Source organism: Danio aesculapii, chromosome 3 (genome assembly GCF_903798145.1).
Source record: "Danio aesculapii chromosome 3, fDanAes4.1, whole genome shotgun sequence".
NCBI classification, from domain to species: domain Eukaryota; kingdom Metazoa; phylum Chordata; class Actinopteri; order Cypriniformes; family Danionidae; genus Danio; species Danio aesculapii.
Genome location: NC_079437.1, coordinates 5,385,766 through 5,403,778, shown reverse-complemented (window position 1 = coordinate 5,403,778; position 18,013 = coordinate 5,385,766). Strand labels below are relative to the sequence as shown.

Sequence of the window (18,013 nt, the reverse complement as noted above, 5' to 3'; positions counted from 1 at the left end):
GAGCTCCACATAAACGAACAACTGCATCAAGACATTTATAGAGGCTGGATGATGAAACAACTATGAGAATGGCTGGAATAGAAGAAAACACGTGTTTTGAGCACTGGGAATTGGATATAATAATCATCCTGTACATTTAAAGTGCACAGTCACACATTAGACTATACAGAGTGCATTTCATTCTGCGTCTAAATAAAGTGTAAAATAATGTTTAAAATGCTAATGCTAGTCAGCATTGTATACTAGATTAAGATGTAATACTGAAAGAAGCTAAAAGCTATAAAACCCAATGGGAAATTTAATGGGGACTTTAAGGCATCTGAAACATTCTGGCAGAAACAGGCAAATCTTATTGACTGAGATGATGTGAGAGAAACTAAACTGATTTTATAGCAAACAAACAATTGTGTTATTAATGAATTTATACATTGATTCACTTCGCAGATGCTTTTATTCAAAGTGACGTACAAGTGTGGATCAAATTAACACTTCAAATCATCACAGAGCAGTAATATTTGTGTTATCCTTCATCACTGCTTGACATTGACCTCAATTATTAATGGAGAATGTAGACAAACATGCTTATAAACATGGTGAACAACTCAGTAGAACAAACATTTTAATCCAATAAGTACAAATGTAATGAATTCCAGCTTGCACATCAGAAAAGTAATGTGACTTTGTTTTAACAGATCATGTGATGATAAAAATGGTAGCAGTGAGATGGCAATAATGGATATTCTAGTATGCGCTGGTCATAAAATCCCTCAGCCAAAGTCCATCATCAAAGTGGTCCAGCGTTGTGTTGCCCAAGCTTTTAAAAGCAGTGAGATGCAAAATTATTTGCACACACACACGCAGGTTTTTACCCACGAGAAGATTCTCTTCATATTTAAAGCTAATCGTTTGCTGTTGCTTCTTCTGCATCTGGTATTTAGTGTAAGGTCACCTTTGAGCCTCTACGTCTGAACATACAGCAGATTGATTACTTCATTGTTCAAACACAGAAACGAGAAAGACACCATCGTTAGCCGGCTGATGAGGCAGGCACACTGAAAGAATTAACTAGTTACATCACAGCTGGCATGAAATTAAATTGGCTATAAATTTTAAATCAGGTCACTGACTGCACCTTTTAAAATAAACAACCAAAGAAAACCAAGAAGAAAACACTTCTGATGCAGTGAACGCTTATCAAAACAACTTCAATATTAATATACCAATAAAAAATCAGTCACATGATTTTAATAACGTAGGTTCACAAACAAAAACAGGAATTTCTAAAGCTTTTCATAATCAAGCAAATTTATATGTAAATATGCACATGTACATTTTAATGTAAAAGTGATACTAATGTTTATCGAGGCTTTGGACTCCCTCTGCCAAAATTATGGTGGGTGGGGGTTCCAAAGCTAAAAGGGTTTACAGGGGTGGGGGTTCCTAAGCTAAATGGGTTTAAAGGGGTGGGGGTTCCTAAGCTAAATGAGTTTACAGGGGTGGGGGTTCCTAAGCTAAATGAGTTTACAGGGGTGGGGGTTCCTAAGCTAAATGAGTTTACAGGGGTGGGGGTTCCTAAGCTAAATGAGTTTACAGGGGTGGGGGTTCCTAAGCTAAATGAGTTTACAGGGGTGGGGGTTCCTAAGCTAAATGGGTTTAAAGGGGTGGGGGTTCCAAAGCTAAATGAGTTTACAGGGGTGGGGGTTCCTAAGCTAAATGAGTTTACAGGGATGGGAGACAAGCATTTGGACTTCCTTTGCTCAAGAAGGTTTAAAGGATTTGGGCTCCTTGGGCCTTGAGAAGACCCCTCCAACACTGGATGAGAATCTGATAGAGATAGAAAAAGAATTAAAAATAATAAACTACTCTGTTGTATTTTTTGGACTGTCTGTGTTTTCATAGTAACTTACATTGTTGAAACTCCTGACTGGTCTGATCTTCAGGAGTCTGAATGACCTGAACTGTTTTCACTAGACGGAAACCAAACACATCTGCAGTTTAAAATCACACAGCAAGAGAAAATCAATTTTGAACTACAAATATCTTCTCAATTAACTCTGAATAAATATCAGTATTTACCTGCTTTAGACATCTCTTCCATCGGATCTGATGAGAACTGCTGAAGTTTGTCTCTGAACTGAGAGACTGATTTCACCACATCATCATAACACAGATTAGAACTGACAGTGAAGCCTGAATCTGAAGATCCAGAGAGAGAAACAGACGGGAAACTCTACAAAGACAAACACTCTATAAGTACAGAAGCTTGTTACCGTCACTCATTCTTCATCTGTTATATATTACACACACATAAATACCTGGAGGAAGTGAAGATGATCCTGTGTTTCTGAAAGCTGCTTCAGCTCAGTGTTTCTCCTCTTCAGATCATTGATCTCCAGCTTTAGTCGCTCCAGTTGTTCTTCAGCTCGACTCACAGCAGCTCTTTCCTGATCTCTGATCAGCTGATTCACCTCAGAGCGACGTTTCTCAATATCCTGGATGAGTTCAGTGAAGATCCTCTCACTGTCCTCCACTGCTGACTGTGCTGAGCACTGGTACAGGACACATCATCACTTTCAGTTCATTCACTTTAGTTACCAACAGTAAACACGATAAGGACAGCTTGAACATTCTTCTAAACATCTCCTTGTGTTTCTTAAAGAACAGATTTCAGACAAATGACAGAATCTCCATCCAGTTTACTTTTCTCACCTTATGAATCTCAACAGCCTCTCTCAGATCAAGAAGATCTTTCTCTCGCTTCTGGATTATTAATTGTAAGTATATCTGGTTCTCCTCCAAATGTCTCTGCAGAAAAATATGATTAAACCAGCACAGCTCAGAAGTTTCTCTGATTGAAGGAGAATAAAGTGTCATTGATGAGTTCCAGCAAGCAGTACTGTACCTGTTTCTCTCTCCTTTCTGCTGCAGCTGTCACAGTGTCGTGATGTTTGTGCCCATCCACCAAACACAGCATACAGATGCAGCGCTGGTCGGTGCGGCAGTAAATCTCCATCACTTTATTATGCTGAGGGCAGATCATCTCCTGCAGTCGTCCAGTGGCCTCCATCAGATTGTGTCCTCGACCTCTGAAGAGATTCTCATGCTGTTGGAGGTGATCTGGACAATAAGAGTTTCTACACTCCTGACAGGACTTCACGGCTTTCTGCTTATTTCCAGTGCAGGCGTCGCACTCCACATCTCCAGATCCAGTGTGAACAGAAGCAGGAGCAGCCGTCTGGAGTCTGGTCTTCTGCAGTTTCTCCACCATTTCAGCAAACACCACATTCTTAGCTAAAGCAGGTCTCGAGGTGAAGCTCTGTTTGCATAAAGGACAGCTGTAGATTCGGTTCTGCTCCTCCTCATTCCAGCAGTCTGTGATGCAGCTCATGCAGTAACTGTGTCCACAGGGAATCGTCACTGGATCCTGCAGGAGATCCAGACACACTGGACACATGAACTGGTTCTGATCCACTGAAATATCAACTTCTGCCATTATACTGTGAGAACACACAGATAAAGAGCACACACAATTATTTGTAGGTTCATATTCCTTTAGTCTAATTTAGATTTTAGTGACCGTCCAGCAGTTATAGTATCTCACTTCACACAGAATTAAAGTTGCAACGTTTGACTTTGTTCAAGAATCAATTCTGCACACATATTATCATATCTACACATATCAATGTGGGTGGGTGTCTGATAGATTTGGGGTTATTATTTTAAAATTGTGTGTTTCCACAAAAAAAAGCTGTGTCTGAGAAACTGAAGGAAATGCAAAGTGTTGTGACTCTCCCCTATTTGATCATTCTTCTGCTTATGATCGTTTAGATACCCAGCAAACAATTTACTGTTTAATAGACATCTAAACATAGACAGCTTGGCTAAAACAAGCCTAAATTTGGGTTGTCAGTGAACATCTAAGATTAGCCCAAAACTAGACTAGTCGTGAAATAGACAGATTAAACAGACTTTATACGTGTAGTCATTCATTTGTGTTTATTTGAGGACTAGTCTACTTTTGGCCTATTCTTAGACATCTATTAGATATTCATGGACAGCCCAAATTTAGCCTTGTTTTAGCCAAGACGACTGTTTAGACGTCTATAAAACATCTAATAAATGTGCCTAAAAAATTCAGTTCTTATTGTTAATATTAATCAACTGTCATTCTTAAAAGCATATAAACTCATAATGCTGTTGTAGGTTTTACACACATGCATGTGAAGTCTACAGCTTTGTTTTGTAACATCGTTTAAAAAAAAAAAAAAAAATCGCATGCATCAGCCTACAATGTTATTTACAATGATAATGTGTGTTTGTAATGATCTGGGTGTCGCTCTGGCTATTCTTTGGTTCTTGACAACTATTTAAGCCATGTGATGTATTGTTGTGATGACGTTGTTGATACCGAAGTAAAGCACGCTTGATGGCATTTGTTTGCCTCGTAAATATATAAATATAACAGTTATTAAAAAGTAAAACCAACAAACGAAACATAAGTAGAGACAGTAATGTAGGAAATAAACACGGTTTCTTCTTACTTTCACTTTGCTGTAGCCAACACAAACGAAACTCAAGACTTATTAGCATAAAGCTAACATTAGCTACTGGACTCTCTGAAGTTATGAAATGGCGCTTAAACTTGAATAAACCCTCAATAAAGAGACAAATCCTGTCAGAAAAGCACAACTATAAACTCGCATGTTATTATTTTGTCTCTAAACTCACCTGTGTGTGGAGAAACGCGGACTGCTCTGCTTCCTGTGAAGTCACGTGATCTAGCAGTCTGCGATATAATAATGGGGTAATTTATTACTTAATCAGCTCATTTCCCTCAGTACGTACATGTCTTATTTCCTTCTATTAGCCTAAACTAATTTGAGCATAATGATTAGATAAACACAGGCCAACAAATGCTTACAAAAAACAGATCTCTGATGCTGTATGCAAGTGTAAATACAAAACTTTGTTTTTCAGCAGTACCTATATATGAGCTCCACATAAACGATTAAGTGTATCAAGACATTTATAGAGGCTGGATGATGAAACAACTATGAGAATGGCTGAATAAGAAGAAAACACGTTTTTTGAGCACTGGGAGTTTGATATCATGATCATCCTGTGCATTTAAAGTGCACAATCACAAATTAGACCAGGGGTTCCCAAACTTTTCAGCCTGTGACACCCAAAATAACATTGTCAGTGACTCTGGACCCCCATTTTTCTCTAAGGTGGTTATAAATATAAAAACGTTGCACACAAAACTTTACGCCTATATAAACATGAGCATATTGACAACAAAAACATGCAACAGTCTAATAACCATATCATTTTTGAAAGTCTTTTATACATTAAATTTATTTTTAACCTCAAATATGTTATTTTTAATGTATTAAAGTGCCATAAAGGTTGTCAGAAAGTTTAACCTGGCCCCGTAAAATCAATCTGCTGCAGCTGACACTTGCTGTGTGGTTGATCTAAACTCACCAGGGGTCACAATGCAATGGAAAAATAAAATTGAAAGGCTGATGTGTTTTTATTTGTATGTTGTTAATTCTTTAATGTAACTATTAACTATCTTCTGTGGGTTATGATTAAAATCAAGAGTTCACACTTAGCTGATGATTGATTATAAGCAAGTTTGGCATGCTGTCCCAGAAGAGAGCCCTGAGCTCAAAAGGTCCTTGAGCCCTGGGCTCCCTCCCATTTGCAGGGCGAGAGGGGAGCTCTGAGCTCAGGTAGATCTCGACAACTGCCCCCTTGATAAGAGCTGATGACTGAAATGATTACTATGAAGAGATATGCTGCAGGATGGGAGTTTGACTGTAGTGCTGAATTTAGATTGAGCAGTTCACTTGTAGTGCATGTTTTTGGAATGTTGGAGGAAACCGGAGAACCCAGGGGAAACCCACGCGGACACGGGAAGAACATGCAAACTCTGCACAGAAACGAAAGCCACCCTGCCGCCCTATGAAAGGAAAGGTGTAGGGGTGGAAGGGGGGATTCTTCAAATCGAAGATGACTGTAGTGAGAAACCCTGGCTTTTATAGTGGGTTAGGAATCGTCTGATTGGTGGATCATACATAATTAAAGTAGAACCAGCCATGTTCAATCATAATCACATGATCCTCTCAAAATAGTTTATAAATAAACTTCACTTAATCAAATTTATTTGAGTTTTGGAAACCCCTCATCATTGTCCTGTGACCCACCGTGGGGGGGTCCCAACCCCCACTTTGGGAACCATTGCATTAGACTATACACAGTGTGCATTTGATTCTGCGTCTAAATGAAGCGCAAAATCATGTTTAAAATGCTAATGCTAGCTGACATTGTATACTAGATTAAGATATAATACTAAAAAAAGCTGAAAGCTAATAAAACCCAATGATTTAATGGGGACTTTAAGGCATCTGAAACATTCTGGCAGAAGCAGGCAAATCTTATTGGTTAAGATGATGTGAGAGAAACTAAACTGATTTTACAGCAAACAAACAAAGAATTGTTATGAATGAACAACAATGCTAAAAGTAAAATTAATGAACATTTTACATTTACAACACTACTAATGTCCTCCATATGAATAAATGCATAAAAATTTTTATAGTAAAATATTAATGTTTTTGAACTATATGCTACAGTAAAGTACTTGAATCATTGCGGTACTTCTAGAGTTGCTAATAGTAATATTCATTCATTTTCTTTTTGGCTTTTAGTCCCTTTATTAATTCGGGGTCGCCACAGCGGAATGAACCGCCAACTTATCCAGCACGTTTTTACGCAGTGGATGCCCTTTCAGCCGCAACCCATCTCTGGGAAACATCCACACACACTCATTCACACTCATACAATACGGACAGTTTAGCTTACCCAATTCACCTGTACCGCAAGTGTTTGGACTGTGGGGGAAACCGGAGCACCCCGAGGAAACCCACGCGAACACGGAGAGAACATGCAAACTCCACACAGAAACGCCAACTGACCCGGCCAAGGCTCGAACCAGCGACCTTCTTGCTGTGAGGCGACAGCACTACCTACTGCGCCCCTGCGTCGCCTAATAGTAATATAATTAATAATAATATAAACAAATTACCAAATATTTGTATTGCAGTATATCATACTACAATGAAAACTACAGTATTTGATCATTTGTTTTTATTACTATTAATTATATATTATAATTTAACATCACTTTGTTTTACTACAGAAACCTGTGGTGTATTGTAGTATAACATACTACTGTATTACTACTGTAGTAAAAAAGTGATGTAAAATATATACAGTATCATACTACATGTTTCACTGTAGTATTTAATATAAATTACCATAGTAATGTTTGATCATGTGGGTCGTAAACTTAAAGTAACGATGTTTAAATATTAAGAAACTGAGTAATTACGAGCACACTGGTGTTGTGATGTTTGTGGCCGCTGGATGGCGCTCGTGTTGAGTGTTTTGACCGCTGTAGTTTCTGTGCTCTGCTCCAGGTGGCGCTGTTGTGCTGTGATGGACGGGTGGACCATATTAAGACACACGGGATGGATTGTCCATATTAAGACAGAGGCTGTTTCTCAATTTCAAGAACGCACTTGCATTCTTGTGGAGACCGGTCTTGCCAGGTGGGCCTTCGGAAAAACTAATTTGGGAGACCTCGAGAACAGAGAACGGGTCCTGTGAGGAATAAGATGCTGCGTTCTTCCTGATGGTTACGTGACCTTCACACGTTATAATGGTAAATTATTCAAACATTAAAGCATTTATACAATGAATTATTGTTTCTCCCCTTTTCACAATATATACACTGCATAAAGACTACAAATATACTTGGCACAATATAATTTTAATGAATTATAGCAAACAAACACCCTTAATGTGTTTATTCCTTTATTAACATGTCCATGGTCATGTTTACTTTCACCGTTTCATTTAGGGAAACTCCTGAGGTAAATAAGTTTTATCTCTGAACTATAATAATAAATCTATGTAAAATGCTGCACTTCCCACCTCCAGTCGCAATGACTTCTGGGACTTCTAGAGCGAGTTCGCTCCTCAAGGCTGCATCGGTGCGTCCTCGATATCAAGAACACATCCGGGAAGTCTCATGCATCCTCTGTTCTTGCGATATTGAGTATTGGAACCGAACTTTGGCAGCTGAAGATGACGTAACACGAGAACACGAGGACGCAAGACCTCTGAAGAACACATACTGAGAAACAGCAGAGACCATATTAAGACAATGGACTAACTCCTCGGTTTAACACTGTGTACATTCTGGCGCAACTTCTGTTTGTCTAAGACCACCAATCTCGGTCCTGGAGGGCCGGTGTCCCTGCCGGGTTTAGCTCCAACTTGCCTCAACACACCAGCCTGGTTGTTTCAAGTATACCTAGTAAGACCTTGATTAGCTTGTTCAGGTGTGTTTGATTAGGGTTGGAGTTAAAATCTGCAGGACACCGGCCTTCCAAGAACAAGTTTGGTGACCCCTGGACTAAGCCATCATGTCCTGAATGTCAGTGTCAGTGTTGCTGCTTATATTTTACAAAGTTTTTCCCAAAACGTCCTCATTTTGTCTTCCATTAGGCTATATTTCTTTATTATATTTCAGTATATCAGAATATGAGAAATTAGATGCAATTCACTTTGTAATTAGGACCATTTTAACAATCACACTGAGACATTTAAAATCATGAAAACATTCAAAAAGAAAAACTATAGATTCACAAGATATACACCATATGAAGACAATGGAGATTCTGTGTGGGAGAGCGAGCCGTAGACTGGGTGACAAAGATGGCTGAACCAAAGGTCTCCTTGCAGATCATCTTCTCAGGTTAGAAAGTTTTAGTTTTAATCACATGGCACCTGTTTTGTAAATCTCTGAGTTCAGAAAAAAACATTTTCTTACAAGCCCAAATATGTTTGTAAAGTCGTAGGTGGCAAGTTGGACTCCCCCAGGCCATATATGTATACTGGGGCAGCCCAAATACACTTTGAACAGTTGAGGGTGTGGGGTTGGCCTGCCTCACCCCAAATAATCTTTCAGGGGTTGAGGGTGTTGGGTTGGACTGCCTCACCCTAAATTCACTTTCAATGGTTGAGGGTGTTGGGTTTGTCTGCCTCACCCCAAATATACTTTCAGCAGTTGAGGGTGTTGGACTGGACAAGGCCAAATACAGTTTCAGGGATTAAGGGTCTGGGGTTGGACTGCCTCAGCCCAAATACAATTTCAGGGGTTCAGGGTTTTGGGTTGACCAGCCTCAGCCCAAATACACTTCCAGGGGTTGAGGGTGTTGGGTTGGCCTCCCTCAACCCAAATATACTTCCAGGGGTTGAGGGTGTTGGGTTGGCCTGCCTCAGCCCAAATATACTTTCAGGGGTTGAGGGTGTTGGGTTGGCCTCCCTCAGCCCAAATATACTTTTGGGGGTTGACGGTGTTGGGTTGGCCTCCCTCAGCCCAAATATACTTCCAGGGGTCGAGGGTGTTGGGTTGGCCTCTCTCAACCCAAATATACTTCCAGGGGTTGAGGGTGTTGGGTTGGCCTGCCACAGCCCAAATATACTTCCAGGTGTTGAGGGTGTTGGGGTGGCCTCCCTCAGCCCAAATAAACTTTCAGGGGTTGAGGGTGTTGGGTTGGCCTGCCTCTGCCCAAATATACTTCCAGGGGTTGACGGTGTTGGGTTGGCCTCCCTCAGCCCAAATATGCTTTTGGGGGTCGAGGGTGTTGGGTTGGCCTCCCTCAGCCCAAATATACTTCCAGGGGTCGAGGATGTTGGGTTGGCCTCCCTCAGCCCAAATATACTTCCAGGGGTCGAGGATGTTGGGTTGGCCTCCCTCAGCCCAAATATACTTCCAGGGGTCGAGGGTGTTGGGTTGGCCTCCCTCAGCCCAAATATACTTCCAGGGGTCGAGGATGTTGGGTTGGCCTCCCTCAGCCCAAATATACTTCCAGGGGTCGAGGATGTTGGGTTGGCCTCCCTCAGCCCAAATATACTTCCAGGGGTCGAGGGTGTTGGGTTGGCCTCCCTCAGCCCAAATATACTTCCAGGGGTCGAGGATGTTGGGTTGGCCTCCCTCAGCCCAAATATACTTCCAGGGGTTGACGGTTTTGGGTCCTTCAGTACCTCATCTGCAAACTCTACTGGATGCGTATCTGATGGAGAGAAACACACAATTATTCTTGAGATCTCATCTTCAACATAACACATTAGTAGGGTCTATAACCACAACGAATGAACTGACATGACTTTTTCCAGAATGTGTCTAGCACTGATACTTTCTTCTTTGATACTTGCCAATACTGATACATTTATTTTCAATTAGTTTGTGTTACATTGGGTTATTATGCCTAGTGTATTGTATTGTAATAGCTTAACACATTTATTTTCATACAGCAGTTTATTTACTTCAACATTTATTTTCTGGCTCTGTTGTATTTTACTTTTCATTCAATATGACAGTGCACATTAGTTTTGTTTTGAAATGAACTTCAGGCTTGATACTTTTCATAAATGCTGTTCATAGTGAATTTGGTGTTATACCATGAGATGATACTTATACCACAGAGATGGCTTCCATACCATCTCTCCATAGCTTTAAGTAATGCACTCACTATGTGCATCATCTTACTCTCTCTGCTAATGACATAACGAACCAATATACAAACTTCACATTGATGACTATAAGAAAGAGTTTGCACAATGTGCTGGATCCACTTTCCATGCTTTATCAGCTCAGTCATTCTAACATTCTAACAATTATGCACTACCTGACAAAAAGTTTGTTGTGATTCCCAGTTGTAAGAGCAACAAATAATAACTTGAATTCTAGTTGACTATTTGGAAAAGAGGCAGAAGGTCAATTTTTCTGATGAATCACCTGTTGAACTGCATCCCAATCATCACTAATACTGCAGAAGACCTACAGGAACCCACATGGAGCCAAGATTCTCACAGAAATCAGTCAAGTTTGGTGAAGGAAAAATCATAGTTTGAGGTTCCATTCAGTATGGGGGTGTGCGAGAGATCTGCAGAGTGGATGATCAACATCAACAGCCTGAGGTATCAAGACATTTGTGCTGCCCATTACATTACAAAATTACAGGAGAGGGCAAATTCTCCAGCAGGATAGCGCTCCTTCTCATACTTCAGCCTCCACATCAAAGCGCCCAAAACAAAGAAGGTCAAGGTGCTCCAGGATTGGCCAGCCCAGTCACCAGACATGAAGGTTATTGAGCATGGAGGAGACATTGAAGATGAACCTAAAGACTCTTGATGAACTCTGGGGGTCCTGCAAGAAGGCTTTCTTCACCATTCCAGATGACTTTATTAATCAGTGATTTGAGTCATTCAGAGATGTATGGATGCAGTCCTCCAAGCTCATGATGGTCAATATTAATTCTTTCTCCACTGCAGCATGACTTTATATTCAATACTGGACATTATTACTGTTCAGTGACCAGACTTTTGTCTAAGCAGAGTCAGACCTTACTGTCCTAATGAAATCATTAATAATCAAGACATGATCAGATTTTATTTTGGTCAAATATGCGTAATCTAGAGGCCTTTGCATTTCATATAAACCACTACTGACACCAAATGATCAACTAGAAGTCAAGTTATTATTTGCTGCTCCTAAAACGTGTATAGGCGACAAGACTTTTGTCAGGTAGTGTGTATATATACAAACATTCTTAGTCTCTAATATCTCTATTCTGTGCTATCGGAGCGTCTTAATGAATACGAGTACAAGAACATGAGTGCAACATCAGTGTATCCTTAATTGCCTGTCATATTATGTGTTTGACTGTTTTAAAAATAGTCTCACATCATGAAGTTTGTGAATGCATTCACATCATGAAGTTTGTCATTAAGGTTTTCTTTTTGCACTGTGAGAAAAATATACACCTCACTTGAATGTTACTGCTAAACCCTTTACAGTTTCTGGCTCATGACAAAACACAGCAGTACAAGGGTCAGATATAATAATGTGAATAAAAGTCATCTATATAGTTTCTATCAAAATGAATGGGCTTAGTTAAAGCAATTATCATACATGGACGTTTGTTCTGTAAAGTGGAATCACTGAGAGATGATAATTGTATTTGGGCATTAGATGCATTTTAAATTCTTGAACTGTATTATTTATGTATTATTTAGGATTCATCCATTCTAAGAAATTAATTTCAATTATTTTGATCCATTTCTTGCAGCTGATGAAAGTCTTCAATAATAATGAATAGCACCGGTAACTTACCTTGCTGAGTCTCTTCTGTGTTCTGACATTCAGTAGTCTGCATGATCTGGATGTTTTGCACTACGGAAATAAAGTTAAAATCAGTTCAATTCTTATCTCATTCATGTATTTTCCTTCAGCTAAGTAACCTTTATTAATCAGGGGCTGCCACAGAAGAATGAACCGCCAACTTATCCAGCATATGTTTCACAGTTCAATCCAGTACTGGGAAACACCCGTACACTCTCACATTCACACTCATACACTACTGGCTATTTGGTTTAATCAATTGCCCTATAGCGCATGTGTTTGGACTGTGGGGGAAACCGGAGCACCCGAAGGAAACACTAACGCCAACACTGAGCCACAACAGAAAATTTAAATTACATTATTTTTATATTCCATAAACTCTTTTCTAAAAATAGTTCAGTATTTACCTGCTTTAGACATCTCTTCCATCTCATCTGAGGAGAACTGCTGAAGTTTGTCTCTGAACTGAGAGACTGATTTCACCACATCATCATAACACAGATTAGAACTGACAGTGAAGCCTGAATCTGAAGATCCAGAGAGAGAAACAGACGGGAAACTCTACAAACACAAACACTCTATAAGTACAGAAGCTTGTTACCGTCACTCATTCTTCATCTGTTATATATTACACACACATAAATACCTGGAGGAAGTGAAGATGATCCTGTGTTTCTGAAAGCTGCTTCAGCTCAGTGTTTCTCCTCTTCAGATCATTGATCTCCAGCTTCAGTCGCTCCAGTTGTTCTTCAGCTCGACTCACAGCAGCTCTTTCCTGATCTCTGATCAGCTGATTCACCTCAGAGCGACGTTTCTCAATATCCTGGATGAGTTCAGTGAAGATCCTCTCACTGTCCTCCACTGCTGACTGTGCTGAGCGCTGGTACAGGACACATCATCACTTTCAGTTCATTTACATTGGTTATCAACAGTAAAACGATTGATAAGGGCAGCTTGAACATTCTTCTAAACATCTCCATGTGTTTCTTAAAGAACAGATTTCAGACAAATGACAGAATCTGCATCCAGTTTATTTTTCTCACCTTATGAATCTCAACAGCCTCTCTCAGATCAAGAAGATCTTTCTCTCGCTTCAGGATTATTATGTGTAAGTACATCTGGTTCTCCTCCAAATGTCCCTGCAGAAAAATATGATTAAACCAGCACAGCTCAGAAGTTTCTCTGATTGAAGGAAAATAAAGGGTCATTGATGAGTTCCAGCAAGCAGTACTGTACCTGTTTCTCTCTCCTTTCTGCTACAGCTGTCACAGTGTCGTGATGTTTGTGTTCATCCACCAAACACAGCATACAGATGCAGCGCTGGTCGGTGCGGCAGTAAATCTCCATCACTTTATTATGCTGAGGGCAGATCATCTCCTGCAGTCGTCCAGTGGCCTCCATCAGATTGTGTCCTCGACCTCTGAAGAGATTCTCATGCTGTTGGAGGTGATCTGGACAATAAGAGTTTCTACACTCCTGACAGGACTTCACGGCTTTCTGCTTATTTCCAGTGCAGGCGTCGCACTCCACATCTCCAGATCCAGTGTGAACAGAAGCAGGAGCAGCCGTCTGGAGTCTGGTCTTCTGCAGTTTCTCCACCATTTCAGCAAACACCACATTCTTAGCTAAAGCAGGTCTCGAGTTGAAGCTCTGTTTGCATAAAGGACAGCTGTAGATTCGCTTCTGCTCCTCCTGATTCCAGCAGTCTGTGATGCAGCTCATACAGTAACTGTGTCCACAGGGAATCGTCACTGGATCCTGCAGGATACTCAGACACACTGGACACATGAACTGGTCCTCGGCCCAGGAGACACTCGCTTCTGCCATTTCACTGTGTGAACACACACACAATCAAACACAGAGTTTATTTTTCTTCCTGATGACTAGACACAGACAGAATGTACATGAGCAGATTAATGCAGATTTTTACAATCTATTTATTTATTTACTTTCGTATTTATGCAGTGTTTTTATGCTAATTTGGCTGGTTTGGCCTTGATTATGGCTCCGAAACTTGCCCACTATGTGTTTGAGTTTTCCCTGGTGAACAATAGGGTCGCCTCCCTGTATCTTTAGCTTGGGGATAGGTCTCTCACTGTAGTTTCTGTCTACGGGCAGTTGATGGTTACAGAATGGTCAAGAATGCTGCAACCGGGTGGCTGCACAAGCAAAAACTCAGAACTGGAAAAGAGTTTGGGAAGACCATGAAGGAAGACTACCTGTCGGCCTCTAAGAGATTCTGTCAATACGGTGCCTCAGGAAGGGAAAGCAGTTCCACACCAACACTGATCATTGTGGAAGTGAGGAGCTGTTGACCTAAACTGGGAATGTTGTCTCCTCAATCCCACTGACACACCTTCCATTGAGGAAGCAGAGACCAGGGTTGCAGGGGCTACCTCCCCCATCACTCAAGCTGAAGTCACTGAGGTAGTCTGCAACCTCACCTCTACAATATTGTGTGAAAGTCGAGGACAGTTCATCTGAACTGGGCATCTGTGGTGGTGGTGGTGGTGGTTCCCATTTTTAGAGGGGGGACTGGAGTGTTTGTTCTAACTATAGGGGATCACACTGGTCAGCTTTCTTGGAAAAGTATATGGCGGGGTACTGAATCAGAGGATCTGGCCAATGGTTAAACCTCCGATACAGGAGGAACAATGCAGATTTTGTCCAGGATGTGGAACACTGGGCCAGATCTACACCAATACTGGAGTGCTCGAGGGTTAATGGGAGTATAACTGACCAGTCTACATGTGTTTTGTGGACTTGGAGAAGATGTACCTCACATACCATGTACCCCATGGCATTCCATGTGTGTGCTTTGGGAGTATGGGGTCGGAGTTGCTCTGTTAGGGGCTGTCCAATTCCTCTATGAACAGATAAGGAGTTTGGTTCGCATTGCTGGCAATAAGTCCGACTTGTTCTCAGTGCATGTTGGACTCCGGCAGGGTTTTCATTTGTCCGGTCTGTTGTAGTAAAGAAGGATCTGAGCTGATACCCAAAGCTCTGGATTTACTGATCAATATTTGTTCCTACTCTCACCTATGGTCATGAGCTTGGGCTCATGATTAAAGGACAAGATCTCAGATACAAGCAGCTGAAATGAGTTTCCTTCGCAGGGTGGCAGGATGCACCCTTACAGATGAGGAGCTCTGTCTCACGAGAGAAACTCGGAGTAGAGTTGCTGCTCCTCCACATCCAGAGCAGCAGCTGAGGGGCTCAGGCACCTGATTCAGATGCCACCTAGGAGGGTGTTCCAGGCATGTCCCACTGGGAAGGGGCCTTGAAGAAGACCAGCTGGAGTGACTATGTCTCTCTTGGTTTGCCTGAGAACTGGTCTGAGAGCTGGAGGAGGTGTCTGTGGAGAATCTGGGGTTCTCTCTCCTGAGACTGCTGCCACCATGAACTGGCCCCAGATAAGCGGATGAAAATGATACAGACGTCTTTAAGTTAATGTATAATTTAAGAGACTGACTGTGGTTTTAGTTTAATTTAATTGGATTTTGATTGCGAACCTTAAATAGAAGTTAACTTATTTTTTATTTCATGTGTTGTGTTTTAAGCTCCTACTATCTCAAAATAATTCCACATTAATCTGATCAGATTTTTTACTAAATTCTGCACAGAAATAGCAAAAAAGTCCACAGATTCTGTCTCACCCAGCTCATGACATACTTGAGAAACAGGTTTTGCTGTAAGCAGTCACTGTAAATAACCTGAAATTATAAAACACCCTGAACTCAATGAACTCTTTCATTATTATGTCTTTAAAAGAAGCAGTCTCATCATCCAGATGATATTCTAATATCACAACTAGACCATGATGAGATAAAACACATCTTGTGTGTATACAAATGTCCAGTACACTGACGATAAACAGGTCTTTAAATGATAATAGATGCAAATTGAAAAATGCACATCAATAAATCTGAATGTGCGATTATAAAACCAACTTTACCTCAGTATTCTTACAGGGTTTATAGCTACACAAACAGATTTTTATTACACAAAATGTTCTTTACACTAGAATAAAATAGTTATTTAAAAAACTACTTGGAAAATTTTCTTTCAGAAGCATTAATAGTAATGGCATCGCTGCAAAGCTCTCTTTTAGAAACCGAAATTTGTATATGAAATCGATGAAAAACCAGGAAACAAAGTGAATAACCTTCAAAATCAAAGCAGTGAACTCAAAGAAACTCACCTGTAGCCTATCTGGGGGGAAATGACCACAAACGGCGCTTTCCACAAATTGTTTCAGGTGTTTAGTTGATGTTGTTTGACTTATTTCTTTCTTTCTTTATTTATTTTTACAAATGAACAACAAATGACGCATCGATCAATCCGAAAATATTTGTTTTGCTATTAAAAATAAAATAAAGGCGTAGAGTAGAGCCCGACGCTTCCTGCTTCGTGGAGAGTCACCTGATCTACAGGAAAAAACGAAACCAAAACTAAAGCCTGTGCTTTTTTTTTTTTAACTAGCCTATAAAACTGACGCACTAGCCTACCTATCTCTGTCACAAAACAAACATATGAGAATATCTGCCTCTATATTCCCTCTCGCAATTCTCAGAATAGGCTATTAAAAAAATGAACTTCTAAATGAATTTATTAACATAATATTAACTCTTGTAAGACGTTTGTAGCACAAAGTAAATGTTAAATTAGTGTGTTAAATTAATGAATGTTTTACATGTACATTATTAACATGTCATATTGCTCAAAAAGTTTAAAAGCGACATTTAAATATTTATGATGTTGTGGTGTTTATAACCGCTGGACGGCGCTCGTGTTCAGTGTTTTGACCACTGTAGTTTCTGTGCTCTACTCCAGGTGGCGCTGTTGGGCTGTGACAGACGGGCGGCCCATATTAAGACACACGGGATGGATTGTCCATATTAAGACAAAGACCATATTAAGACAATGGCGAGACGCGGACAGACTCCTCAGTTCAACACTGTGTACATTCTGGCGCAACTTCTGTTTGATTAAGACATCATGTCCTGAATGTCGGTGACACAGAGGTTTACACAGCTTATATATGCTGATAAATACGGTCAATTTATCTGCACTTTGCTTTTTTTTAAGTCAGCAAAACACAAACTAAAACTTGAATAAACCCTCAATGAGGAGAAAATCTAAAGTGAGCTCAGTGGACTTGAGAGATGTCCAGAAATGACCACAGAAATGACCACAAACAGCTCTCTGCAATTTTTGTTGAATCCTTAATTAGCGAACACATTAGAGTCACCTGATCTGCATTACAGGAAAGTTACAAGCATATTTACACTGAAAATCAAAAGCCTATGCTGCATTTTTCACATTCTAGCTTCTTATATTTTATATTATTACACTGATGCAATTCACTTTTTATAATTCCCATTACATTTCTTCATACAATTTCTTCCGTTATTTATATATATAGATTTATATTATATAGTTTAATAGTAATCTCATATGCAGTATGTTTTTAATATAAGTGTGTAGGCAGTAAGCAGAACTGAAGAGTCTGAAAATAATACACACTGTTGACTGAATTATGAGATCATTTGGATAGGAAGCAGCCAGAATAGGTTTGTTAAATACTGTTTGTGATGTTAGTTTAGTCAGATTACAGCAAAACAAAACCCCACACAATTCTCAGTGTCCACAGACATTCTTGCAACTGTGAGTTTTTTATTGTAATCAAATAAAACAGGCCAAAATAAATGCCTCATTTTCCATCATTCCTAATTATTATATCCTTCATAA

General features: G+C 40.1%; 2 protein-coding genes across 3 annotated transcripts; both read right to left on the bottom strand.

Moving 5' to 3' along the window:
* Nucleotides 1-446: 446 nt before the first annotated feature.
* Nucleotides 447-4,783, bottom strand: LOC130220727 (E3 ubiquitin-protein ligase TRIM47-like). Of its 2 annotated transcripts, none has more exons than XM_056452954.1 (7): nt 4,729-4,783; nt 2,903-3,497; nt 2,710-2,805; nt 2,316-2,549; nt 2,077-2,230; nt 1,908-1,988; nt 447-1,824 (listed from the first exon to the last, which is right to left on the bottom strand). In XM_056452954.1, exons 2-7 carry the CDS (start codon nt 3,491-3,493, stop codon nt 1,358-1,360), a joined length of 1,623 nt encoding a protein of 540 aa, XP_056308929.1. In that variant the 5' UTR covers nt 3,494-3,497; nt 4,729-4,783; the 3' UTR covers nt 447-1,357. The 2 variants fall into 2 exon arrangements, with proteins under 2 accessions (XP_056308929.1, XP_056308931.1); XM_056452956.1 differs by having other exon boundaries at nt 1,908-1,967.
* A 3,095-nt stretch (nt 4,784-7,878) lies between these two features.
* Nucleotides 7,879-16,674, bottom strand: LOC130220726 (E3 ubiquitin/ISG15 ligase TRIM25). The gene is made up of 7 exons (XM_056452953.1): nt 16,464-16,674; nt 13,499-14,093; nt 13,306-13,401; nt 12,909-13,142; nt 12,670-12,823; nt 12,254-12,313; nt 7,879-10,151 (listed from the first exon to the last, which is right to left on the bottom strand). The coding sequence occupies exons 2-7, from the start codon at nt 14,087-14,089 to the stop codon at nt 9,235-9,237; spliced, it is 2,052 nt and encodes a 683-aa protein (XP_056308928.1). The 5' UTR covers nt 14,090-14,093; nt 16,464-16,674; the 3' UTR covers nt 7,879-9,234.
* Between the last annotated feature and the right edge of the window lie 1,339 nt (nt 16,675-18,013).